At 41.2% G+C, this 27,117-nt stretch overlaps 1 protein-coding gene across 3 annotated transcripts in view; it reads left to right on the top strand.

Moving 5' to 3' along the window:
* zmym2 (zinc finger, MYM-type 2) overlaps positions 1-27,117 on the top strand; it is a 153,803-nt gene that overhangs the window by 81,340 nt on the left and 45,346 nt on the right. For all 3 annotated transcript variants that reach the window (XR_015757444.1, XM_087988156.1, XM_087988157.1), the window contains exons 13-14: positions 1,236-1,401; positions 23,239-23,279. Coding sequence is in view for 2 of the 3 variants with exons in the window: in XM_087988156.1 (XP_087844282.1) it covers positions 1,236-1,401; positions 23,239-23,279 (207 nt within the window). In the remaining variant the exon portion in view is untranslated. The remainder of the gene's footprint in view (positions 1-1,235; positions 1,402-23,238; positions 23,280-27,117) is intronic.

The following is a 27,117-nucleotide window of genomic DNA, read 5'->3' on the forward strand; positions in this document are numbered from 1 at the left end:
CTTATAGATTGCAAACAGCCTACATTCTTAAATCTAGTCCTTAACTTGCATAACTGGCATATGATGTCAGTCCATTATTGGGGAATATTATTGATTAAAATTGATCAGAGTAATTTATCTGGAATGACTGTGGATAAACATTGTGGAGTAGATTAGATTAGATTAGATTACTTACAGTGTGGAAACAGGCCCTTTGGCCCAACAAGTCCACACCGCCCCACCGAAGCGCAACCCACCCATTCCCCTACATTTACCCCTTACCTAACATTACAGGCAATTTAGCATGGCCAATTCACCTGACCTGCACATCTTTGGACTGTGGGAGGAAACCGGAGCACCCGGAGGAAACCCACACAGACACGGGGAGAACGTGCAAACTCCACACAGTCAGTCGCCTGAGGCGGGAATTGAACCCGGGTCTCTAGTGCTGTTGGGCAGTAGTGCTAACCACTGTGCCACCATGCCGCCCATAGATTAGAGTAGATTAAGTGAAATGAACAGACCCAATGACCTTTCTAATGGTGATACAATCCACAAGAATATATTTTTCACAACAATAATGTTACAAAATAAGAAATGGGTAACTTTTTTATATGCTACATAAAAGCAAATTTTAACTAATCTATTTGCCACAGTGTCAATTCCATTTGTAATTATCTGTACCACAGCAAAATAAATTTAATGATGGATGATACATGTGTCATTTTCAAATGAATATACTTCAGCAGCTTTCTTTTCTATATTTCCTTGGAAGTGGCATTTTAATGTACAAGTAAATGCATTGTACCATAATAAGAATAGATGATAAATCAAAGGAAGCAATGTAATTTTTGTTTACTGATGACATCTACAAATGGTTTGGTATCGCTTAGTTGCTTTTACTATGAATTTATATTGTGTATTTCCTAATAAAGTTAATTTTCTTGACAACATTAATCTAATTCCTGAAAGGTGGCCTACTTTACATAAAATTAGGCAGCAATGTCATTATTTTAAATGTTAATTTCTTATATAAATATTGCTTTATGGAAAAATACAAAATAAATGTGAGACAAAGAACATTATTACTTGTACCAATTAGACAAACTATTTGATGTGCAGAATGATTGGAAGATTCAGTTAAATCTATTACTTAGATTAGAATTGCAGCTTGAAAACAATTGTAGCTATCTTTTAAGTAAATGCAGTATATTTCAGAATTTTCCTGAATTAATTAATATCTTTTTCTTTTTTAGGCTGCAAGATGTGACTGCTGTAAAGCTCAGAGAGAGTTGACTGAATCAGTTCAGTGGCGGGGAGAAATGAAGCATTTTTGTAATCAGCAATGTCTCCTGCAGTTCTATTGTCAGCAAAATGAACCCAACATGTCTACACAAAAAGGTCCTGAAAATCTGAATATGGGTAAGTTCTTTCTTGAAAGAACATGGAATTTAGAGATATTTACTCATATTTGCAGTTGAATACTCCTGCAAAAGATTACAGTGCAAAGTTGAGGTTAGCAATTTAGATGTCAGCAGTCCACATTTACGATCTTCTAGAATGCAGGGGTACAGTCATTTGACAGAGTTAGTAGGAAAGGTCACTCAATTGCAATGTAATCAGTAATGTTACACCCAAGAGCATGCATAGTAGAAACCATAAGTGTCAAACATTTTTCCAAAAAATATATGATTAAAAGCGGGCAAATGAACAAAAATGAAAAAAATTGAAAGAAATTATATACTGATACGTTTAAAATAAAGTGTCAAGCAAAGTATTTTTGGAGGTGAGCATGCACATTTGGCAATTATCTTCAGATCATTGGTATCAGCAAATACTTCTAATGTATTCTTGGTCATATGACAAAGCATAATGTCTGTCCTTGGATAAATATTTTGATCCAATCATATTTACAACAGATACTAAAAACACATTTTACAACAACCTTTTTGAAGTGAAAAGACGAATTTTGTTTTTTGGACTGTGCACTTAAAAATGGGAAAAGATACTGCTTTAAACCAAGACACTGGAAAATGTTTCAACGTTTAAAAGTAAGTTAGTTGGGGATCCAAGATGGCAGCAATCTAGAAGGATCTCTTTGTTGAGCTTTGCACTACAACACAGGCGAGGCAGAGCTGTTGCCTGCCCCAGTCAAGTAATTTCTACATAAGAATACTGGGAAATAACCATAGAACTTTAAAATCTTACTTCCCTTCATTCCTGTCACGAGGAAATGCCGAAGAAAGAAAGGAGCTCACCCGAGACCGGGACTGCAGCCCAACCTACCGACACGGCAGATCCAATTACTTACCGGCCTTGGTCGCAGACCTCACAAAGTCTCGCGAGGTGCTAGGAAAGCAGATAGAGAAAAGGCTGGCCCTAATATCTGCTATGCTTCAGAAGCATGAGCAGCATCTAGGTAACTTCAGAAAAAGGTCAGACCATGTCGAAGGCAGAGTCACAGTGGCGGAGGCTGAGAGTGACTCTTCTAAGTGTAGGATCAAAGCCCTGGAAAAGCAAATCTGTGGTTTACTTGATCAGGTTGATGATCTTGAGAACAGGGGCAGAAAGAAGAATCTTCATATCATCAGTCTGCCGGAGGGGACAGAAGGCGAGCAGCCAGTGGAATTCTTCGAGAAGCGGCTGCCAGGATTCCTTAGCTTGGAGAACTGAAATGGGAAAAATGAAGATTGAAGGAGGTCACCAGGTCATGGCACAGAGGCCAGGTCTGGACCAATGCCCTCACCTTATCCTGGTACGGTTCAACAATTATAGATTTTGGATTAGTGGTGCTGGAAGAGCACAGCAGTTCAGACAGCATCCGAGGAGCAGCAAAATCGACGTTTCGGGCAAAAGCTCTTCATCAACAATTATAAAGACAAACAAAGAGTCTTGGAAGCTTCCAGAACACAGGGAAAGGATCCAAGGGCTTTGGTTCACAAGGGCTCCGGTTCACAAGGGCTCCAGGATCATGTTTCTTCAGGACTTCTCTGCGGCAGAGATCTGGAAAAGGAAATCCTATGATGGCATCAAGAAAAAATTGAGAGAGCTCGGGATCCAGCACTCTCTAAGGTACCCAGCAGTGCTTTGGATTGCCTTTAATGGATCTGTACACTTATTTGATTGCCCAAGAAAGCAAAAAACTTTGTGGACACGCTAACTTAGACTGGATGATTTAATTGATATCGATAATAGCGTTGTTCAGGTTAGTTCTTCTTAAAGGAAGTCTGGTTGGGGTTTCCTTTTTTTGTTGGTAATAATCTGTGTTAAATTACACTCGGGAATGGACAGAGTATTCACTTATAGCTTCTACGTTAAGCTATAGCAAGGGATGGCTGGGGTATTTACTTTTAACCCCTTTGTTCACATTGCTATTCTTTTTTCTCTTCTCTTTTTCTACCTGTGTTTGTGGTGCAGCCCTAGCCAGGAGGAGTTAAGAAGGTGGTTGACATGGCTAGATGCCTATCTACGGCAGTTTAAATCTGGTATTGAACTACCCCGATTGCCATATTGGCAATGGGGCGGAAAACAGGGTCTTGGTGTGTAGGTACCCCTTCTGAATGGGAATAAATTCCCCTATTCAGTGCCATTGACATTTCATGTGCCATTTTGTTTTTTTGTTTTGTTGTACATAGTTTTTGAAAGTTTTGTAGGTTTGTTAGTTCTAGCTGTTTTAGTTTGTGTAGTGTTTACAGTCTGTGGATTTACTTTCAGAGAGGCTCAGCAATTTGTAATTTGAGTTTTTCCACTCTGGAGTCTAAATGTTGCTACAGAATGTTATGGTTAATGACGTGCTTAAAGGGTGTACCTGGAACATTATGGCGAGACACTTGTCAATTAAGAGGAAAAAGGTACTCTGCAGTCTTAAAAAGGTAAGGGTGGATATTGCCTTATTGCAAGAGACACATCTGGATGATAGGGAACATTTGAAATTGTAGCAGAGTGGGTATGATCGAGTTTATTTCTCATCTTTTAATATGAGGAGTAGGGGAGTGGCCATACTTGTTAAGTGGAATCTCCCATTTATGTTACTAGAGTGTGTTAAAGAAACATACAGGAGGTTCTTAATCCTAAAGTCTTGATAAATGGAGAAGGATGCGGTATTTTAAATGTTTATTGTCCCCTGGCTCACCACCTCAAATTCCTGGTAGATGCATTCTCTAAATGATTGGTCTTGCATCTCAGCATATTATCATGGGGGGAATTTTAATTGTCTTATGGATTCCACGGTAGAAGATTGCCCAAAGACCTTCCGATACCCTCTTTACAATCTAAGCAGTTAGGGGACTTATGTGTTGAACTAGGGTTGTTGGACGTCTGGAGATGTCTCCACCCTACAGGCAGGGATGTAACGTTTTTCTCTAATCCGCACAGGTATCACACCAGGACTGATCTCTTGTTGACCCCCACAGCACACTTGGACTCAGTCGCATCATGAGCAATTGGCAATATTACTATCTCTGATCACACTCCAGTGTACTTATTGGTCAAGAGTAAGGACACTATGGTAGGTTTGGACACTGGCAAATGGATCCCTGGATCGTTAAGGATAGTAAGTTTGTTGAGTCTTTCTCCAGTGAATTCAGGGCTTTCCTAGACTAATTCAGGCTCGGCCAGTAATCCATCCATTCTCTGGGAAACTGCTAAAGCTTATGCTAGGGGGTTAACTATTTCCTACTCTGCCAGTAGGAAGCGGCAGAAGAGTGAGTAGCAAGAGTGTCTGCTTGAAACACGGCTGAAGGTTAACTTTGACGGTTAAGCTACAGAGGATCACAGCACTTCGGTCCACACTGAACTCCATACTCACATATAGCTACTTTTGCAAAACAAAGGTTGTTTAAGCATGGTGATAAATCGGGCAAGAACTTAGCGTATCTTGACAGAAAAAAGAGCGCCCCTTAAGCCATCGCCTCAATCATGGAAGGTGCTGGAAGCCTAACCTGTGAGTCTAAAAGGATTAACACGACATATCAGAGATTTTACTCTGAATTATATCAGTCTGAAAGTTGTGAGAATAGGGAGGATAAGATGGAGTTTTTTTTTCAAGAATCTGGAAGCCTAACCTGTGATTCTAAAAGGATTACATGATATGTCAGAGATTTTACTCCGAATTATATCAGTCTGGAAGTTATGAGGATGGGCAGGATAAGATGGAGTTTTTTTCAAGAATCTGGATCTCCCGGGTGTAACCCCTGAACAATAGTCTTTCTTTAATGTCCCATTATCAGTGCAAGAGGTGCAGCAGGGTATGAAGCAGCTTCAGAGTGGAAAGGTGCCTGGTCGTGACGGTCTTCCCAGTGAATTTTATAAAGAATTTCTAAGCATATTGTCAGAACAGATGCTCAGCATGTTCAATGATTCATATAGTCGTGACCGTCTCCCGCCATCCTTAAGAGGTCAATATATTTATTAATCTTAAAAAAGGAAGGCCCCAGAAGGCTGTGCTTCCTATAGGTCCATTTCACTTTTGAACTTTGATTTCAAAATTAAATCTAAGACTCTTACACTAAGGCCAGAAACTGTGTTGCCTTCCATTATTAAAGAGGACCAGACGGGCTTTATAAGGGCTGCAGATCATCTAATAATGTCAGGAGGTTACTCAATGTGATCTAAGCATGTCAACAACTATCTGTAGAGGGATTAGTGATCTCTAGATGCAGAGAAAGCATTTGATAGGGTTGAGTGGCCGTGTCACTTTTATACTTTTGAGCGGCTTGCGAGAAGCCTTTATCAGATGGGTAAAGGTTTTTTATAGTGACCCTCTTGCTGCAGTTCTCACCAATGGTGTGCAGTCAAGCAATTTTATTATCCTCGGGTAGTCGACGGGGCTGTCCCCTATCGCAATTTGTGTTTGTGTTCTGCTGTCAGTTAAAAATCACCTTTTTGCATCAAACAGCAGCAGGGAAGACACTCCCCTGCAGCACCTACCCCACCAGAGACTGCAGCAGCAGCAGCCTCTCCTGAACCTGACAGACTCACAGGAATTGGCTGTGGCGATGGAGAGACTTACCTTGAAAGTTGGGGCTGCAATTGAGGAGATCCGTGGGAAGATTCGTGCCCAGGTCCAACCTATCGCATCCATGCTGCAGAAGCATGAGCAGGAGATCCATGGCCTCGGGGAGCGGCTGGAGGAGGTGGAGGGTTGAACTAAGGCCTTGGAAGCTGCAAAGGAGTCCTCATCCAGTCGGATCCAGGAGCTGGAGCGAGAGGTGCAGGCCTTGCAAGATCATATCGACGACCTCGAAAATAGAGATCGGAGGATAAATCTCCGAATTGTCGGGCTCCCTGAAGGTGAGCAGCCAGTCAGTTTCTTTGAAAACTGGCTGCCGAAGTTTTTGAGCCTTCACATCGAGTCCAGCAGGCCGCAGATTGAAAGGGCTTATTGGGTTACAGTGCGCAGGTCAGGGCTGGTGCAGCGCCCCTGCCCGGTCCTAGTGCACTTCCACTCATATAAGGACAAGCAAAAAGTGATAGAAGCTTCTAGATTACTGGGAAATGATCCTCAGGGCACTGCTGTACAAGGGGTCAAAAATCATGTTTTTCCAGGATTTCTCTGCAGCTTTAATTCAAAAGAGGAAGTCCTTCCATAAGACCATAAGACATAGGAGTGGAAGTAAGGCCATTCAGCCCATCGAGTCCACTCCGCCATTCTATCATGGCTGATGCGCATTTCAGCTCCACTTACCAGCGTTCTCCCCGTAGCCCTTAATTCCTCTAGACAACAAGAATCTATCAATCTCGGCCTTGAAGACATTTAGCGTCCCGGCTTCCACTGCACTCCGTGGCAATGAATTCCACAGGCCCACCACTCTCTGGCTGAAGAAATGTCTCCGCATTTCTGTTCTGAAATGACCCCCTCTAATTCTAAGGCTGTGTCCACGGGTCCTAGTCTCCTCGTCTAACGGAAACAATTTCCTAGCATCCACCTTTTCCAAGCCATGTATTATTTTGTACATCTCTATTAAGTCTCCCCTTAATCTTCTAAACTCCAACGAATACAATCCCAGTATCCTCAGCTGTTCCTCATATGTTAGACCTGTCATTCCAGGGATCATCCGTGTGAATCTCCGCTGGACACGTTCCAGTGCCAGTATGTCCTTCCTGAGGTGTGGGGACCAAAACTGGACACAGTACTCCAAATGGGGCCTAACCAGAGCTTTATAAAGTCTTAGTAGTACATCTCTGCTTTTATATTCCAACCCTCTTGAGATAAGAGACAACATTGCATTCGCTTTCTTAATCACGGACTCAACCTGCATGTTTACCTTTAGATTACTTTCGATGAAGTTTAAAAGAGGCTGAGGAACCTGGGCATCCAGTACTCCATGAGATACACCGCAGTGCTCCATTCAGCCACGAGCACTCAGTTTATACATTTGACTCAGTGGATAAAACTAAATACTTTGTAGACACTTTAAAATAGACGGATTGGCCTGAAGAGTATGGTTAATGTTTGTTCTGTTTTCCTGCTTTCCCCATGTTTTCCCTTTTTTTTATTCCTTTCTTTCTCCCTAATAATTTCTTTTTTTGGAAAGGGGGCAAAAGCCTTGGCATAAATTGTTCTTTTTTTTAATAACTGGATTTTCTCATGGGAAATTTTGTGAATGTCCGTTGTTGTCTCCCCCTTTTGTTTTCATTTGTTCTGTTTCTCTTTTAGTCAGAAGTAAGGGTGACATGAAGCCAGGGATGGGTGGAGTGCTTATCCTGACTTGGTCTTTTTCCTGTTGATTTAAGGATCACCTCCTTGTTTTATTTCTGGCCTAAGGCTGAGGCACAGTCCGTGTTTGAAGGAGCTGTGAAGGAGGTGATGGGTAGGGTGAGTGCCCCTTATGGGCAGGGGGAAGAGTCTTCTATTCAAGGTTTTATAGTTGGTTTTCTTTGTAGTTTTTTGGTAGTAATAGTTGTTTATAATTATGATAGAGTAGTTTTTGTATATATAGTTCTTCGACTCTATGAGTCTTTATTTACTTGTGCTCGGTGCTTTGTAAGCAGGGTTCTCTTTCCGAGGGGTTCAAGGGTCTCTGAAAGGGGATATGGCTAAGTGTCTTATTAAATGGTGCACCTGGAATATTAAGGGAAATCATTTGCCTGTTAAAATGAAAAAAGTGCTTTCTAGCTTTAAGAAGGAAAGGGTGATATCACTTTGTTGCAGGAAATCCATCTTGATGATGGGGAACACCTGAAATTACAACAGGGAGGTTATGACCAGGCATTCTTTTCATCCTTTACTCTAAAAGTACTTATTCAGAAGAATCTTCTGTTCGCATTATTGGAGCAGGTGAAAGATGAGCAGGGACGATTTGTGATACTTAAAGCCCTGATACGTGAGGAGGAAAATGGCATTTTAAATGTCTACTGTCCTCCGGCGCATCCCCTCAAATTTTTGATTAGTGCTTTGTCTAAGTTGAGTGCTTTTGAAACACGGCACATTATTATAGGGGGGGATTTTAATTGTCTTTTGGATCCAACAGTGGACAGGTTGCCTTGTGGGCCCCCAACTATTTCTTCGCAGGCCAAGCAGGTGGTTGACTTATGCGAGGAGTTGGGGCTGGTGGATAATTGGAGATGTCTTTACCCTACCGGCGGGGACTTCACCTTTTTTTTCCAAACCTACATAAATGTCACACGAGGATTGACCTCTTGCTGGCTCCCTCAGCCCTTCTGGATTTGATTATGTTTGTAAAATTGGGAATATAGCTATCTCCGATCATGCAGTGGTATATTTGGAGGTTAAGGCCAAGAGTGAGAGGCTAGGTTTGCAGCACTGGCGTTTGGACCCTTTTCTCCTTAAGGATTCCAAATTTGTGGAGTACATTTTGCAGGAGTTTCAGGAATTCTTGACTATCAACTCAGGCACGGCTAGTAATCCATCTATGCTATGGGAGACTGCTAAGGCCTTTGCCAGGGATTAGCTATTTCCTATTCGACTAGCCGGAAACGACAGAAGGAGGAACGGCGGCGTGTACTTGAGATGCGGTTGAAAGCCGCCGTGGCGGCACATTTTGCGCGGCCTTTGGTGACTAAGCTACAGCAGATCACGGCCCTCCGGGCTGCCTTGAATTCAATACTAACACAAAACACAAAGAAAGAACTGGCTTTTGTTAGACAAAGGCTGTTCGAATATGGGGATAGGCCAGGGAAGTATTTAGCATACCTGACTAGGAAAATGCGTGCTCCCCAATCCAGTACTGCAATCAGAAACAGCGCCGGGGTCCTTACATATGATGCTAAAAAGATTAATGAGGGTTTTCGAAGCTTTTACTCTGAATTGTATTGGTGTAAAGGTTACGAGAACAGGAGGGCTAAAATGGAGACTTTTTTAAGAACCTGGACCTCCCGGGGTAACCTTGGAACAGGCCTCTCTCCTTAATGCCCCCTTGACAGTTCAGGAAATATAGGAGGCAGCTAGGCAACTTCAGAGTGGGAAAGTGCCTGGCCCTGATGGTCTCCCGGGTGAGTTTTATAAGGAGTTTACAGGGATTCTGTCAGAGCCAATGTTGGAGATGTACAACTACTCCTATATGCATGAATGCCTATCACTATCTTTGAGAGAAGCTAGTATTTCCTTAATTCTTAAGAAGGGGAAGTTTCCTGAGGATTGTGCCTCGTACAGGCCTATCTGCCTATTAAATTCAAATTTCAAGATTCTGTCCCAAGATCCTGGCGCTGAGATTGGAAAAGGTGTTGCCCCATATTGTTAAAGAGAACCAGACAGGCTTTATAAAGGGCCACAGGTCCTCTAATAATATTAGAAGGTTACTGAATATGGTCCAAGTTTGTCAGCAACGATCGATTCAGGGGTTGGTGATTTCCTTAGATGCAGAGAAAGCATTTGACCAGATGGAATGGCTGTATCTTTTTTATGTCTTAGAACAGTTTGGGTTGGGTAGGGTCTTTGCTAGGTGGGTGGAGGTTTTATATCGCCAAGGCTGCCCCCTCTAAGCGTTGTTGTTTATGTTGGTGATAGAGCCGCTGGCAGAGGCCATTCGTCAGAACGTCCACATAACTGCCCTGGAAGTGGGATCGAGGGCACACAAGATTACACTGTATGCGGATGATGTCCTTCTGTTTTTATCGAACCCGATGACCTCCGCACCCCATTTGATACAATGTATCAATTCATTTGGGGCTATTTCAGGATATAAGATTAACTTTGCAAAATTGGAGGCAATGCCTTTGGGGAACCTTAAGGATGTACCAGAAGTTGAAGGTGGCCCTAAGTTCCCTTTTAAGTGGTCACAGGCAGGGTTCCGATACCTAGGCATTTTTATTACCCCCAATTTTGATCTGTTATTTCGGATTAACTTTACTCACTTGCTCAACAATATTAGGTGAGATCTCCAGAGATGGGAGGCTCTTCCAATTTCATGGCTGAGCCGAATATCTCTCATTAAGCTGGATGTTCTTCCTCGTTTGCTTTATCCCATGCGTATGCTCCCTATAATGTTTCCCAGGTCAACACTACGGAAGCTTATGGGATGGTGTAGTTCCTTTGTCTGGCATCGTGGGCGGCCCCTCATCAAACTTACTAAATTGCAGTTGCCTCAAGGAGGGGGAGGAGTTGATTTCCCAGACATCAGGAGGTATCAATTGAGTTTCCTGCTGTCCTTTGTCTGTGATTGGATAGGTAACGATCCAAACTCAATATGGCTGGATATTGAGACCTCCCAGGCAAAGTGCCCTCTTATTAACCTGTTGTTCATGGATAAGATGAGGACAGTTATGGACCACTGCCGGAACTCCATTGTCATTAGTACAGTCAAGACATGGACGATGATGCATCAGAGTGAGGGTTGTTTATTCAAGACTTTGCCACTTACACCTATTGTTGGCATTCCAGGGTTCCGACCAGGGATGATGGACTCCGGGTTCAAACCATGAGCAGCGAGAGGAGTTTTTAGTTTGAGAGACTTGTTTGAGGGGGAGGTTATGATGTCTTTTGAGAAACTCAGCCGCAAATACGGGTTGCCCAGCAGAGATCTTTTCTGTTTTTTTCATGTTAGGGATTTCATCCAGAAGAAGACTACACTTCTCACAAGCCCTATAAGCCCGATACAGAGAGGTTGTTGCTACGCTCCACAAGCACCCTTTCGGTTAATGCCCTCTATCACCTGCAGGGCCTGGCAGGATATTAATCAGTTATGTGAGGCCTGGGAGCAAGAGCTAGAAGTGGAGATCTCTTCTGAAACATGGGAGAACATATGGGCGAATACTCGAAAGATCTCAATCTATAATTGGACATGCGCTATGCAGTTAAAAGTTCTGCACAGGGCTCATCTGGCACCAGACCGTCTGGCGAAGTTTAATAAAGGGGCATCTTTAATATCCCCCAAATGTAAAATAAGTGTAGGTACTCTTGCCCATTGCTTCTGGACTTGCCATAGGCTCTGTGTTTATTGGAGTGCTGTGGCGGGAGAGATAGGGAGGGTTTTGAGGACTGAAGTCAAAGTAGACCCGATATTTCTCCTCTTAGGTCTACCAAATTTACCATCTTTAGACGGGCATGGGAAGAAACTATTTAATATTCTTGCATACTGTGCACGGAAGAATATTCTGATGAATTGGGTGTCTGAGAACCCACTTGCCTTGTTGGGATGGCATAAATTAATTATGGAGCACATTCCCTTGGACATTTTTACAAACATGGTGCACCACACAACAGACCGTTCTTATAAGACTTGGCAGCCCTACTTGAGTTATTTAGATATAGATTTGTCAGTTATCTTAACTAGGGCATTTGTTTAACCAGAATGGTTAGGTTTGTCAGCCCTGGGTCCTGAAGGGGGTCTCCTGAGTTAATACGGGTATATATACTATGCTCCCGTTCCTTTGAGAGCTCTGTGCCAAGCATAGCTGTTCTGTATTTTGTGTTTATTTTGTTTTTTTATCTATAGTTATTTACTTATTTATTGGTATTGCTCTGCACAGTGTTCGGGTTTGTTTTGTATTATAGGGTAGGTTAGTAGTTAGCAGACAGTAGTTGCATTGTAATTTGTTTTTTTTCTTTTTATTATACTGATATTTGTTATTGATTGTATTTTTCAATAATTTCATAAGTTAAAAAAATTTGCAAGTATATTTACAAAAAAAATCACCTTTTTGCAATAAGCTGTTTTCTTGCCAAGTACAGTGATTTCATGCATTTTTGTTTTAAATCTGGGTTCATCAGTCATAAGTTAGGGACTTTGGATAGTCTGATTAAATCTTTTCACATTTGTGACATCTCGAGGGATAGTGTGGCTTGATTTCCAGCACCTATCCCATTCTGCCATGACAGAAGGCGAACACAATTGCCTAACTCTATAGATAGAAAATGATCAACAGTATTTGCTTATGTCATTGCTGACTAATGTTACTCAATGCAGCTCAAATAAAAGCTTGTTGAACAGTGAAACAAAACTTGTAGGATCGTGCAACACAAGGAGGTCATCCAGCCCATCACACGAGTTCTGAAGAAGGGTCACTGGACCTGAAACGTTAACTCTGATTTCTCTCCATAGATGCTGTCAGACTTGCTGAGTTTTTTCAGCAATATATGTTTTTGTTTCTGATCTCCATCATCTGCAGTTCTTTTGGTTTTTTTTTTATACTTGTGTTGAAAAGATGTGTCTAATTAGGTTTTCCTGTATCTGTTTGTTCCCTTGCAATGTTTTTCTTCTAATTGTAAATGCAGAATTTTCTTTTGAACATTAGTAAATCTTTGTTCACCATCCTTTAAGGTAGTAAATGTCAAAAAACTTGATGTTTTTCTTAAATCTCCACATTCTTCCATTGTCAGATAACTTAACTTAAATTTACATAATCTGGTTGCCCTTAAAACCCCTCAGAACCTTGAGTACCTCACTTTTTCCTGATATAACAAGTGGTATGCTACGTGGATCAATGCCAGGAGCTCAACTTTTTACAATATGGATATGCTAGTGCATGATTTGCAAAGGTTCGTATTGTGACAATGCTGTCACATTAACAAGGTTATTTTGTACTTTTTGCCAAGAGCTGTGTTTATGGGATGTTACTGAATTGGAACAGTTAATTTGTAGTCGTTACTGTATCGGGTCAGTTAAGGTTTCCCATAGTTAAGTCATTCCAAATTCTTCTTTCTTCTGTTTGTACTTCAACTGTAGTGTTTAAATAAATTGTGTTACTTAAGCCAAGTGGTTTGACCAGTTGCATCACATCTGGAACACCCACTCCACATCTGTGCTTAAAATTATGAAAAATTAGCGACTAGGCTACCTTCTGAAAATATTTTGAGAGGGGCTGGCCTGGTCCATAACGGATTGGTGGCTCGTCTGGCATTGATCCTATAATTCCACTTTGGGTTTAGTGTTGTTAGACTCAGGGGTGGCGAGTGGTAGGTGTTAGTGTCTTTTTTTCCAAGTATTGAATTCAGTTGGTTGAAACAATGCTTTGAGTAGGAATGGCTCTTTTAGTCACTAAGAGTTTTCCCAGGGTGGAAGAAGTGACTGTAGGGGCGTTACAAAAGGTGAGCAAGGCAAAGCCGTTGGAATTGGCAGAGAAGCTGGAGTTGAGGTTGCCTTCATCTGTGAGAAAAGGAGAGGTAATTACAGCAATAGCTCAACATTTAAATTTGCTGTAAATTCCCTCTGAATCTTTGGAAATTGCTAGAATTCAATTGCAGGTGAAGCAGAATGAACATTGAAAGGAACTGAAACAGTTTGATTTATGGTTAAAAGCAGAAGAAATGGAGAAAGAGACTTCGAACCTCAGAAGTTGGCTGAAAAGGATGGAGGTGTTAGCAGAAGGTAGGCTTGGTGAGGAGGATAGTGATGATGAGCAAATCCACTGTAGACAAAGGCCTGCTGGGGATCTGATTAAATACATCCAAGCATTACCTAAATTTGATGTGAAGGATGTAGAAGCCTTTTTCATTTATTTGAGAAAGAATATTTTGGAGGAGCTCAAAAGTTCACTTCCTGAGGTAGTGAGAACTGATGTGGAACCAGCCGAGAGTTAAATTTGCAAGATTACCAGCCGAAATGGCTGATATTTATGAGTTGGTTCAAAATCAAAGTTTGGCTTCTGACATCAGTTTCAATCCATGAGAGATATAAATTGGGGAAAAGAGAAATTCTCAGGTGCTAAGGGAAAAGTAGATCTCATTGAAGATAATAAAGACAGCTTACCACAGGGTAAAAAGGACACCCATGCAGGGAAAGAGAAATTATAAACCTCACCGTGTTTTGACTGCAATAAAGTAGGCCACATAAAGTCACAGTGTTGGGGGTTTAGCAAAAGCACTGGGAAGACGGATGTAGGAAAACAGGATAAGCCAGTGAATTTTGATAAAGTGGTAACGGAAAGCACAGTAGAGGCTAAAATGATGCCCGGGAATATACAACCTAGTCAGAGACTGGTTGAGAAGGAAGTGCCAGATCTTCTTAAATGATTTACTTGCAAAGGTAAGATCTATCTACTCACATAGGTCAGGAGCAGCAGATAAAGAAGTTATCGTATTAAAAGATACGGGATCATGTCAATCTTTGATGTTGAGAGATGAGGCGATATGTGACTCAGAAGAACTATTGCCAGAAAAAGTGCTAGTATGTGGAATCCATGATGAGAGAAGCGTTCCATTATGTAGAGTGTGATTGGAATGTCCAATGAAAAGTGGAGAAGAGGTGGTAGGAGTACTGGAGAAACTCTCAGCTCCAAGAATAAAATTTGTCCTTGGTAACGATATAGCTGAATCACAGGTAGGAGTGCTGCCTACTGTGGTTGAAAAGTCACTGGAGAATCAAGCAACTGAGGTATTATAGGAAGTATATCCTGGGATTTTTCCTGACTGTGTGATAACAAGGTCACAAAGCCATCAGTTGAAACAGGAGTAGAGATCAAAGAATTCAGATAAGGAAGTTGAAGTAGAATTGTCAGAGACCATGTTTGATCGAATGGTTGAGCCAAAGCAAGAACAGGTGAAGGACAGTGTGAATATTTTTAGCTCAAGAGAAAATAATTAAGTTACAACAGAAAGCTGAAAATCTGAAGCAATTGTATTAAAAAAAACATGCACAGAAGAATCTGAATGTATTCCGGAATGTTATTTTCTTAAAAATGATGTCTTAATGAGGAAATGGAGACCATTACATATTCAGGCGGTTGCGAAATGGGCAGAGGTTCATCAGGTTGTATTACCAGTGGGTCATAGAAGGAGGTGTTGTGAGTAGCACATGAATTACCAGTAGGAGGTCATTTAGGGTAAAGAAAAACTCAAGCTAAAATACAAAAAACATTTTTACTGGCCTGGACTGCATCAGAATGTAGTTGAATTTTGCCAGACATGTCATAACATGTCAGGTAATTGGAAAACCTCAGGCGGTAATAAAACCAGCACCTTTAATACCCTTTTCTGTGTTTGAGAAACTTTTCACATGGGTCTTAATTGATTGCATAGGTCTCCTCCCTAAAACAGAAAGTGGGAATCAGTATTTGTCAACAATAATGGATGTGTCCATTAGATTTCTAGAGGCCATTCCATTACACAATATTACAGCTAAAAGGATTGTAAAAGAGTTACTCAATTTGTTTTACTTGATATGGACTATCCACAGCGATACTACAAATTAAGGGTCAAATTTTACATCAAAATTATTCAAGGAAGTTATGGATAGCTTAGGAATAAAACAATTCAAATCCTCTGCATTACACCCAGGATCATAAGGAGCATTAGAAAGGTGGCATCAGACTTAAAGACCATGTTAAGGACTTATAGTCAGACTATCCAGATAATTTCGATAAAGGATTCCATTTGCATGTTTTGTCATTTAGGAATGCACCAAATGAATCAACCAAATTCAGTCCATTTGAATTAGTTTTTGGGCATGAATGGAGATAAAGTATTTGTGTTATTTCCAGTGATAGATGAACCTTTAAAAGCAATGATTTGGAGGTGCCGATGTTGGACTGGGATGTACAAAGTTAAAAATCACACAACACCAGATGATGAAGGAGCAGCACTCCGAAAGCTAGTACTTCCAAATAAACATGTTGGACTATAACCTGATGTTGTGCGATTTTTAATTTTAAAAACAAGGTTTAGTGGATCTTATCAAATCAAAAGGAAATTGAGTGAGATGAGCTATTTGATAAGAACTCCAAATGGAAATAAATCTCACAGCGTGTGTCATGTGAATATGCTCAAAATGTATTTTGATAGGGAAAGAAGGCAAAAGGAGAATGTGTTCCTGGTCACAACACAAAGTGAAGAATCAAGTTCAGAGGATTTTGAATTGGACATTCTTCAAATTAAATTGCATAACAAGGAAGATCTCAAAAATTGGGATAAACTATTATTACTAGAGTTATTACTATCACATGGCGAGATATGTGGGAATAAGCTAGGAAATGCTAATCTAATTATGCATGATGTAGATACAGGAAATGCTGTTCCACTGAAGCAACGTCCTTATAGACTTAACCCTCTAACGTTGGCAAGGATTCAAGACGAGATTGAATGCATGTTCCAAGATAACATAATTGAAGTGAGTTGCAGCGACTGGAGCTCATCCATAGTAATCATGCCAAAATCAGATGGTACCTAATGGTTATTTATAAACTATTGGAAAGTCAATGCGGTTACAAGGTCCAATTCATATCCTATTCCATGTTTGGAAGATTGTATTGAGAAGGTGTGACCAGAAACCTGTATTTCTAAGTTGGCCGTACTCAAAGGATACTGACAGATACCTTTATTCGAAAGAGCGAAGACAATTTTGGCTATCGTAACACCAAATGGACTGTATCAATTTAAAGTCATGCCATTTGGTATGAAAAATGAGCCAGCCACATTTCAAAGACTAACCAATGAAGTTATCTCTGGATTACCCAATTGTGTGGTATACATCAACGACCTAGTTATTTTTAGACACACATGGAAGGAACATTTGCAGCACTTATCTGCATTATTCAATTGACTTGAGAGGCAGGCTTGGTGATAAACCTGGCTAAGAGTGAGTTCAACAAAGTCCAAGTCACATTCCTAGGCCATGTTACCAGGCATGGACAGATGGGCCCACAGAATGTGAAAACAAAGATTATGGGGGAGTTTCCCATACTGTCAATGAAGTGAGTCGAAAAGTGTGGCGCAGGTAAAGCACTGGTTTGACTAGTTGCATCACACCTGGAATTTCTGATGAAGGGCTTATGCTCCTCGAATGCTGCCTAGCTTGCTGTGCTTTTCCAGCACCACACTTTTCGATTCTGACTCTCCAGCATCTGCAGTCCTCATTTTCTCCATTGACAAAAAGAACAGTATTACGATTCCTGGGATTGAGTGGGTTTTATTGGAAATTTGTGCCAAGTTTTAGCAGTGTGTCTGCTTTACTCACTGGCTTAATGAAGACATGCACAAAATTTCAGTGGATGGAGAAATGTCAGCAGCTGTGTTAACCATTGCCTCAGTATTAGTCACACCTAATTAAGCAAAACCATTCAAGGTGGCTATCAATGCAAGTGATGTGGTTGTTGGTGCTGCACTCTTACAAGAAGACGAAAAGAAGATAGAAAGACCTATCAAGTCTCCAGGAAATTGAATAGTCATCAACAGAAATATTCCACAATTGAGAAGGAGATCTTGAGCTTGGTGTTGGCATTACAATATTTCCACATTTATATTGCCAGTAATGTGTCTGAGACAATTATATATTCTGATCATAATCCATTAATGTTTTTGGAGAAATCTAAGGACAAAAGTTCCAGGCTGTTTAGATGGAGCTTATTACTGCAACTATTCAATTTGAATATTATCCAAGTAGCACAACAAGAAAACATAATCGCCGACACATTGTCGAGACTTGGATGAAGAAGACTGGAGGCATTCAATAGCAGGAGTAAATGGACTGAAATAGAATTTAGTAATGAATGTGTGCATGCTTAGAGTCAATGTAATATCCATGTGTTGTAGTGTACTAACAGAGTAGGACCAAGGAGTTTAAAATGAGGCTATCTTTGTGTATTGATGGTTTATTTTAAGAGCGGAGCTGTGACGATGTTGTCACTTTAAAAAGCTTATATTGTCCTTAGTTTTTTTTGAAGAGAGGTCGTAAAGGCAGAGGTGCCGAAGAGTGTACTTGAACAATGGAAGTGGAGTGGCCAGTTCTCTAGTTTAGGTTTTTTCTAGTTTGTTTAGCTGTAGCAGTTACAAGATGTGTGATTCCAGGAGAATTGCAAGCTTCCATAAAGAGTTCCTCTGACTTTCTTCTGAGATCTCTCTCTTGCTGCTGCTTCCTCCTGCCTGTAAGAATCTGTGTTTGAATTTATCTATCTCTAATCTCAAGATTCATGTTCCTCTCCTCAGTGAACACTGATGCAAAGTAATCATTCAGAATCTCATCCATTCTCTCAGGTTCAACACACAGCCTTCCTTCATTATCCTTTAGTGAACCAATTCTTTCTCTAGTTACCCGTTTGCTTCTTATATAAGAATGAAATGCTTTGGGATTCTACTTAATTCTGCTTGCTAAAGCTATTTCATGACCCCTTTTAGCCCGCTTGATTCATCATTTAAGACTTGTCCTACTCTTCCGATATTCCTCCAGGGCCTGTTCTGTTCTTAGATGCCTAGACCTTATGTACGTTTCCCTTTTCCTCTTGGCTAGTCGTACAATTTCTCCTGTCATCCATGGTTCACGAATCTTGCCCTTCCTATTCTTTGCCTTCAATGGGACATGCCTATCCTGCACTACCTTTAACCTATCTTTGAAAGCCTCCCACATATCAAATGTGGACTTCCTTTCAAATAGCTATGTCCAATCCACATTTCCAAGCTCTTGCCTAATTTTGATATAATTGGCCTTGGCCCAGTTTAGTACTCTTCCCTTAGGATCACTCTCATCTTTATCCACGAGTATTCTAAAACTTACAGAATTGTGGTCACTGTTCCCAAAGAGATCCCCCACTGCAACTTCTACCACTTGTCCTGGCTCGTTCCCCAGTACCAGGTCCAATATGGCCCCTTCCCTCGTCGGACTATTGACATACTGCTCTAGAAAACTCTCGTGGGCACTCCTTACAAATTCTACCTCATCCAGATCTCTGATGCTAAGTGCATCCCAGTCAATGTTGGAAAATTAAAATCTCCCATCACCACTACCCTATTGCCTCTACATTTTTCCATAATCTGTTTACCTATTTGTTCTTCTACCTCACGCTCACTGTTGGGAGGCCTGTAATACAGCCCCAACAATGTAACTGCACCCTTCTTATTTCTCAGCTCCACCCATAATGCCTCACTACCCACGACTTCCATAGTGTCCTCCTTTAGCATAGCCGTGATGTCATCCTGACCAGCAATGCAACTCCACCCCACCTTTTACTTCCCTCCCTGTCCTGTCTGAAGCATCTATATCCGCTAATCATCATGCCCTTCCTTCAACAAAGTCTCTGTGATTGCCATAACATCATACTCCCAGGCACCAATCCAAGCCCTAAGTTCATCTGCCTTACACACCTTGCATTAAAGTAGACGCATTTCAGGCCACCAGTTCTTTTGCACTTGTCCGCTCTCTGTTTACTCTTCCCTTTATTAATGCTATCTTCAAGATTCTTACAGTCTCCAGTCTCCACTTTGCTGCCTACTTGTTGTCTCTTCTGGTTCCCAGTCCCCTGGCACATTAGTTTAAAACCTCCCCAACAGCAGTAGCAAAAACTCCCCCAAGGACATTGGTTCTGGTCTGGTTCAGATATAGACCGCCCATTTTGTAATAGTCCCACCTTCCCCAGAACTGGTCCCAATGTCCAACAAATCTGTACTCCTCCCTCCTACACCATTCCTCAAGCCACATGTTCATCCTGCCTATTTTTTCATTTCTGCACTGGCTAGCACTTGGCATTGGTAGTAATCCCGAGATCACTACCTTTGAGGTCCTCCTCTTTAACTTCTCTCCTAGTTCCCTGAATTCTTCTTTCAGGACCTCATCTCGTTTTCTACTTATATGCAACAAGACAACTGGCTGTTCACCCTCCCCTTTTAGAATGCTCTGTAGCCAATTGGTGACATCCCTGACCCGAGCACCTGGGAGGCAACATACCATCCGGGAGTCCCGTTTTCGGCCACAGAACTGCCTATCTACTCCCCTCACAACAGAATCCCCTATGACTATGGCCCTACGAGTTTTTTCCTGCCCTTCTGAACAGCAGTGCCTGCCACGGTGCTATGATCTTGACAACTGCTACCCTCTCCTGGTGAGCCATCTCCCCCAATGGTATCCAAAACGGTATACCTGTTTTGCAGAGAGATGACCTCAGGGGACACCTGCACTGCCTTCCTACTCTTTTTCTGTCTTTTGGTCACCCATTCACTGTCTCCCTCAGCATGCCTAACCTGCAGTGTGACCAGTTCACTAAACGTGCTATCCACAACCTCCTCAGCATCGTGGCTGCTCCACAGTGAGTCCATCCGCAACTCCAGAGCAGTCATGCGGTCAAGGAAGAGCTGCAGCTGGACACACTTCTTGCAAGAGTAAGAGTCAGGAACATCAGACACGTTCCTAAGTTCCCACATCAAGCAAGAGGCACATGCCACGGGTCTGAGGTCCCCTGCCATTGTAAGCTTAACTTTATATGAACTAAGTAAAATCAAACAATGCACTTAAATATATGAAAAAGAACGATAACATAGAAATAAAAGCCTTGCCTTACAGAGTCTTTTTCTTCCGGTTAGAAGAGGGGGGTGGGGGGCGGGAGATACTACACATGTAGTATCTCGGGTTTAGCCACTGCCCAAGTATAGATCTGGCAGGATCTGTGCAGAGAAAAACAGAATTGAAGTTTCAAATCCAGTACAGAGTCATAGAGCTCAACAGCACAGAAAAAGGCCCAAAAACCAAGAGTCTGACTCTTCTTCCCAACTGGAAAGGGTTGAAATTAAAAATATATATATTTTTGACAGGCAGTGATGATGTAGAGGCCAATGCAACGTACAAATGTGTTGTTAAAAGTGGTGAAGAAGAAAAATAGATGTCAAATGGGTATCAACTAAAATGTGAAAGCGAGAGAATGGATTTTCTCTACTGAGAGCAAAGTAAATAACAACTGAAACATGATTATGATGTTGGGGGCGGAAGAGCGAAAATGTAAGGAAAATGTAGAACAGACATCATACAGTCAAGCTCTGAAGTTGTAGAATTTGATATTGAGCCCTAGAGGCTGTAAAATGCCTAAGAAGAAAGGTGTTCCTGAGGCTTGTGTTGTGCTTCTTTGGTACATGTAGCAGGCTCAGGACAGAAGTGTTAGCTTGAGAACAAGGTGGTTTATTTAAATGGCAAGCAATTGAAGGTGGAGTCATTCCTATGACAGAATGGAGATGTTGCACAAAGCAGTCTGCATTTGGTATCGCCAATGTAAAGGCATCAACATTGAGTTTATATAAAACCAATAGACGCAGGTTACTGTGTTTGGCAGTATAGAGTCATAGAGACGTACACCATGGGAATAGACCCTTCGGTCCAACTCACCCATGCCGACCAAATATCCCAACCCAATCTCATCCCACCTGCCAGCACCCGGCCCATATCCCTCCAACCCCGTCCAATTCATATTCCCATCCAAATGCCTTTTAAATGTTGCAATTGTACTAGCCTCCACCACTTCCTCTGGCAATTCATTCCATACATGTACCACCCTCTGCGTGAAAAAGTTGCCCCTCTTTTATATCTTTCCCCTCTCACCCTAAACCTATGCCCTCTAGTTCTGGACTCCCCCATCCCCGGGAAAAGACTTTGTCTATTTATCCTATCCATGCACCTCTGTAAACCTCTGTAAGGTCATCCCTCAGCCTCCGATGCTGCAGGTAAAACAGCTCTAGCCTATTCAACCTCTCCCTGTAGCTCAAATCCTCCAACCCTGGCAACATTCTTGTAAATCTTTTCTGAATCTTTCAAGTTGCACAACATCTTTCAGATAGAAAGCAGACCAGAATTGCATGCAATAATCCAACAGTGGTATAACCAATGTCCTTTTTGATGCAACATGACCTCCCAACTCCTGTACTCAATACTCTAACCAATAAAAGAAAGCATACCAAACGCCTTCTTCTATCCTATCTGCCTGCGACTCCACTTTCAAGGAGCTATGAACCTGCACTCCAACGTCTTTTTATTCAGCAACACTCCCAAGGACCTTATCATTAAGTGTGTAAGTCCTGCTAAGATTTGCTTTGCCAAAATGCAGCACCTCGCATTTTCAAAAGATAACTGAAGCCGATATTGCCGATATAACCCTTTCAAAAATATCTTTTGGTGGTGCCATGCATTGCCACTAAGGGGCAATAGAGGGTCACGTAAAAATTCAGACATTTGGAGGTGCAGAACATTTAATGGTAACTTAAGGGCTTAATTCCATCTTTGAATGCCTCCCAGGCTGATTTTGAACTCGTTCTCTCTCCCTCTCTCTCTCGCATCCTAGTTCAGGGACTTCTAGTGTCAGAATTCTCTTAAGGTTAAAATGCAGGTTCATTTGGCAGCTAGGAAGGCAAATGCAATATTGGCATTCATTTCAAGACAGCTAAAAACACAAAAGCAGAGAGGTACCGCTGATAATTTATAAGATTCTGGTCAGACCGCATTTGGAATATTGTGAGTCATTTTGGGCCCTATTTCTAAGGAAATATGTGCTGACGTTGAAGGAGATCCAGAGGAGGTGTGAAAAAATATCATGGTGAGGAAGGGCTTGTCATATGAGGAAAGGTTAAGGATTCCATATATATACTGGATAGAGTTGAGAAGGATGGAGGAACAGATTGAAATGTACAGAATACTGAAAGGCTAGAGTGGCATGAAGAAGATGTTTCCGCAAGTAGGAGAGGCTGTGACCTGAGGGCATAGCCTTACAGTGAAGGGATGACCCTTTAGAATCAAGATGAGAAATGTCTTTAGTCAGAGGGTGGTGCATCTGTGGAGCTCATTCCCACAGAGGGCTATGAAGGCCAAGTTAGTGAGTGTCCTGAGGACAGAGATAGATAGGTTCTTGATTAGTAAGGGGATCAAGAGTAATGGGGAGAAGGCAGGAGAATATGGTTGAGAAACATATCAACCGTGATAGAATGACAGAACAGACTTGATAGTCTAATTCTGTTCCTATATCTTAAGATTTTATGACTGCTGTTCATTGAACAATGCTAGTGTAAAAAAAAAAGTTCCTTGTATTTCAGAAAAGAATGATGTAGAGCTACAATTTTCTCATAATGATTGAATTGTTTCACTTAACTTACAGTGCCTAATTAAGTATTGTTTCACTTTTCAGTTTCAGATCAAAATGTTCAGACCCAGGTTTTTAAAGTCACGGTATGTATTGTCTAAATTAGTACATTTTATTTTTAATTGTATTTCTATCTTTTCTTTGCAGACCTGCATTATTTAAAAAGCATTATTCAAGAACAATGGACTGAATAATGCTATTACCCCACAAACATGTGACATTTTCTATATGTCTTTGAAACAACAATCAAATGAGCATTTTTTCCTCACCATGTTGGTTGAAAAATCAGTTAATGGGTTATCTGCTATTGTCTATTGCAAGTCTATTTTCATTGGTCAGCATACACATTGGATTCCTACAGCACTACAAGGTTGGCCTAATGGCAACCTCGTAAATAGGGCACATCAAAACTATCATGCCGAATAGTACTGATCCCAACCTGATCATTGTACATGCACAAACACATGGCCGTAAGGTTTCCATTTTTGGAGCCAAAAAATGTTCCATCAACCTCAAATTACTTAAAACAGTGTCACACAATTTTGATTAACTAGTAAAACTAGCCATTTCAAGTTTTTGTTCTATAATAGCAACATTAGTGGTATTCTTCATTAACAGAACAAAACTCAGAACATGGTGTCCATACATAGGTGTGATTCTGCGATTGGACAACACAATCTGTTGTGTGATACATTATATTAATATCCAATTTTAGATTATCAGTCTGGCTTGCAATATGGCAAATTTATGCTTGCTGAAAGCAGCATATATTTATGTGCAAGCAAAAGGAATTTGTTTGGGCACTGCACCTTTTCAATTAAAACAAAAGCTTTGGGGTAACTCTTCTCCATGGCAACACCTTCAGCATCCGACTTCTCATGAATTATAAATTGTTGTTCCCTTTGAAGATTGGCATTCTGTCCCGAGTGGAAGCTGAAAATCTTCAACAGCTTGCACTGAATCTGTTATGTACAACCAAGAGTCCATTTCTATGCATTGTGGCTCTGAATTTTATTAATATTTTAGTGTAATGTGACAATTTGAACGTTAATCACTACAGCTAAATTCATGAAACCAAATTTTAATAAGAACTGGATTATATATGCCCCACATTATAAGTTAACCCTATAAACAATATGCTCACAACAAATTATTCTTATCAATTTGTACTTGTTTTTACCACTTTTTTTTAGCGTTAATAACCTGGCTAAAGGCAGGGAATTCCAAACAACCTCAGTGAAATAGAAAATTGAGCAAAAAAATTAATTATTTCAAACATTTTTTCATTTTTATTATTTTCACAGGCTGTGGGTGTTGCTCATTCAACCGTTTATTACCCACTCCTAAAGTTGGCAGTGAACAGACTTCTTGAATTGATGTGGTCCATGTAATGTAGTTACAATAACAGTTAGGAAGGGAGTTCCAGGATGTACATCCAGCAACAATGAAAGAACAATGATACCGTTTCATGGCAAAGTGGTGTGAAGAGGATCTTGAAGCTGGTGGTGCTCCTATGTATCTGCTGTTCTTGTCCTTCTAGATGGCAATGCTTGTAGGCTTGGGAGGTGCTATTGAAGAAGACTTGGTGAGTCTTACCTGGCTGGTCAGAGTAGATTCTGATCAATGGCAATCACATAAAGGATTCAGTGATAGCTTGGATGTCAACTGGAGCTATTTCACTTTTCTGTTGGAGATGATTATTGCCTACCCATGTATGTTGCACAATTATGTGCCACTTACTGGCCTGGATATTATGTGTGTCTTGCTACAGAGGATATGAACAAGTTCAGTATCTGAGGAGTTGCAAATGGTGCTGAGCATCTTGCAATCATCAATGATTATCCTCATTTCTGACTTTATGGTGGAGGAAGGATCATTGATGATGCAGCTGAAGGTGGTTGGACCTAGGCCATTACCCTGAAGAACTCCTGCAGAACTGTCCTCTGCTGATTTGATTGATCTCCAACTGTGACAATTACATTCCTTTGTGATAGGTATGACTCCAGCCAGCAAAGAGTTTCTGCCCTGAATCCCATTAACTCCAATTTTCCCAGGATCCTTGATGCCATGTTTTGTCAAATGTTGTATTTATTTCAAAAGCAGTTGCTCTCCCCTCACGATTGCAGTTCATCTCTTTTATCTCAGTTTGAGCCAAGGTTATAGTGAGGTCAGGAGCTGACTGACTCTGATGAGACTCAAACTATGCGTCCATGTATGGATTATTGCTCTATAGATGTTACCTGATAGCACTGTTGAAAATACCTTTCATTGCTTTGTTGATGATCAAGAGTAGACTGTTGGGGCATAGTTGGTCCAATTTGAATTGTCCAGCTTTTTGTGTACAGGACATACCTGGGCAAGATTTCATATTGTCAGTTAAATGCCAGTGTTGTACTGGAGCAGTCTGGCTTGAGTTGCACCTAGTCTGGAATACATGACATCTTAGAGTCATATGGGTCTACAGCACAAAAAAAGACATTTTAACCCATCAAATCTCTGCAGTTGAACATAATGTAGTTGGGTCTCATAACCTTTGCTATATTCATTGGCTTCAGACATTTTTTTGATATCCCATAGAGTGAAACACATTGGCTAAAGATTGACCCCTGTGATGTGCAGACCTCAGGAGGAGGCAGAGTTGGATCATCCCCACAGCAGTTCTGACTGAAGCTGTTTGTAAATGCTGGGGCCTTGTCTTTTGCATGATGTGCTGGCCTCCACCATCAATGAGAATGAGGAAATTTGTGGAGACTCCCACTACAGGTGGTGGTTTAATTGTCCACCATCATTCACAACTGAATGTGACAGGATTACAGCACTTTAATCTAACCCATTGGTTATGGGATTTCTTAGCTCTAGAGATCTATCACATGCTGCTTCTACTGTATGGCATATGAACATACACATTAGTAGTAGCAAGAGGCCACTACTTGAGCTTCCTCTGCAATTCAGAAGGATCTTGGCTGTTCTGATTTTAACCTTAAGTTCGTATTCCTGCATACCCCCAAAACCTTTCACATCTTTGCATTTGAAGAATCTATTTATCTCTGCTTGAAAATATTTCCCAAGATTCTACTGTCTTTTGAAGAAAAGGCTTCCAAAGACAGTCAACCCTCTATGAGAAAAAAAATCTCCTAACCTATTAAATTGGTGACCCCTTATTTACAAACATTGTTCCCTAGTTCCACATTCTCTTATCAGTGGATATATCCTTTCCGCATCCTTGCTGTCAAGTCATGGTGGCACGGTGGTTAGCACTGCTGCCTCACAGCGCCTGTAGACCCAGGTTCAGTTCCCGCCTCAGGCGACTGACTGTGTGGAGTTTGCACACTCTCCCCGTGTCTGCGTGGGTTTCCTCTGGGTACTCCGGTTTCCTCCTACTGTCCAAAGATGTGCAGGTCAGGTGAATTGGCCATGCTAAATTGCCCGTAGTGTTAGGTAAGGGGCAAATGTAGGGGTATGGGTGGGTTGCGCTTCGGCGGGTCGGTGTGGACTTGTTGGGCTGAATGTAATGTAATTAAATGTAATCTAATCTAATCATTTCAGGATCTCGTATGTTTCAATCAAGTCACCTCCAACTCTTCTAAACTTCAATGGGTACAAGCATGTTTTACCTCGTGTTTCCTCATTAGACAATCCACGCATTCCAGATATTAGTCTAGTAAAACATTTCTGAACTGTCTCTGACACATTTCAGCCCTTTCTTATATAGACAGACCAATTCTGTGCAAATTACTCCAGATGTCGCCACATCAATGTCCTAAATAACTGAGGCATAAATAAACAATAACATTCTATTTGCTTTCCTAATTAATTGTTGTATCAGAATACTGACCTTGTTTCATTCATGCACTCGGTCACCCAGATTCCTCTGCATGTCAGATCTGCAATATCTCACCATTGAAAATTAACAATTTCACATTT

This window comes from Chiloscyllium plagiosum, unplaced genomic scaffold (assembly GCF_037043375.1).
Source record: "Chiloscyllium plagiosum isolate Xiang-an unplaced genomic scaffold, Cpla_swu_hap1 HiC_scaffold_6, whole genome shotgun sequence".
NCBI lineage: Eukaryota > Metazoa > Chordata > Chondrichthyes > Orectolobiformes > Hemiscylliidae > Chiloscyllium > Chiloscyllium plagiosum.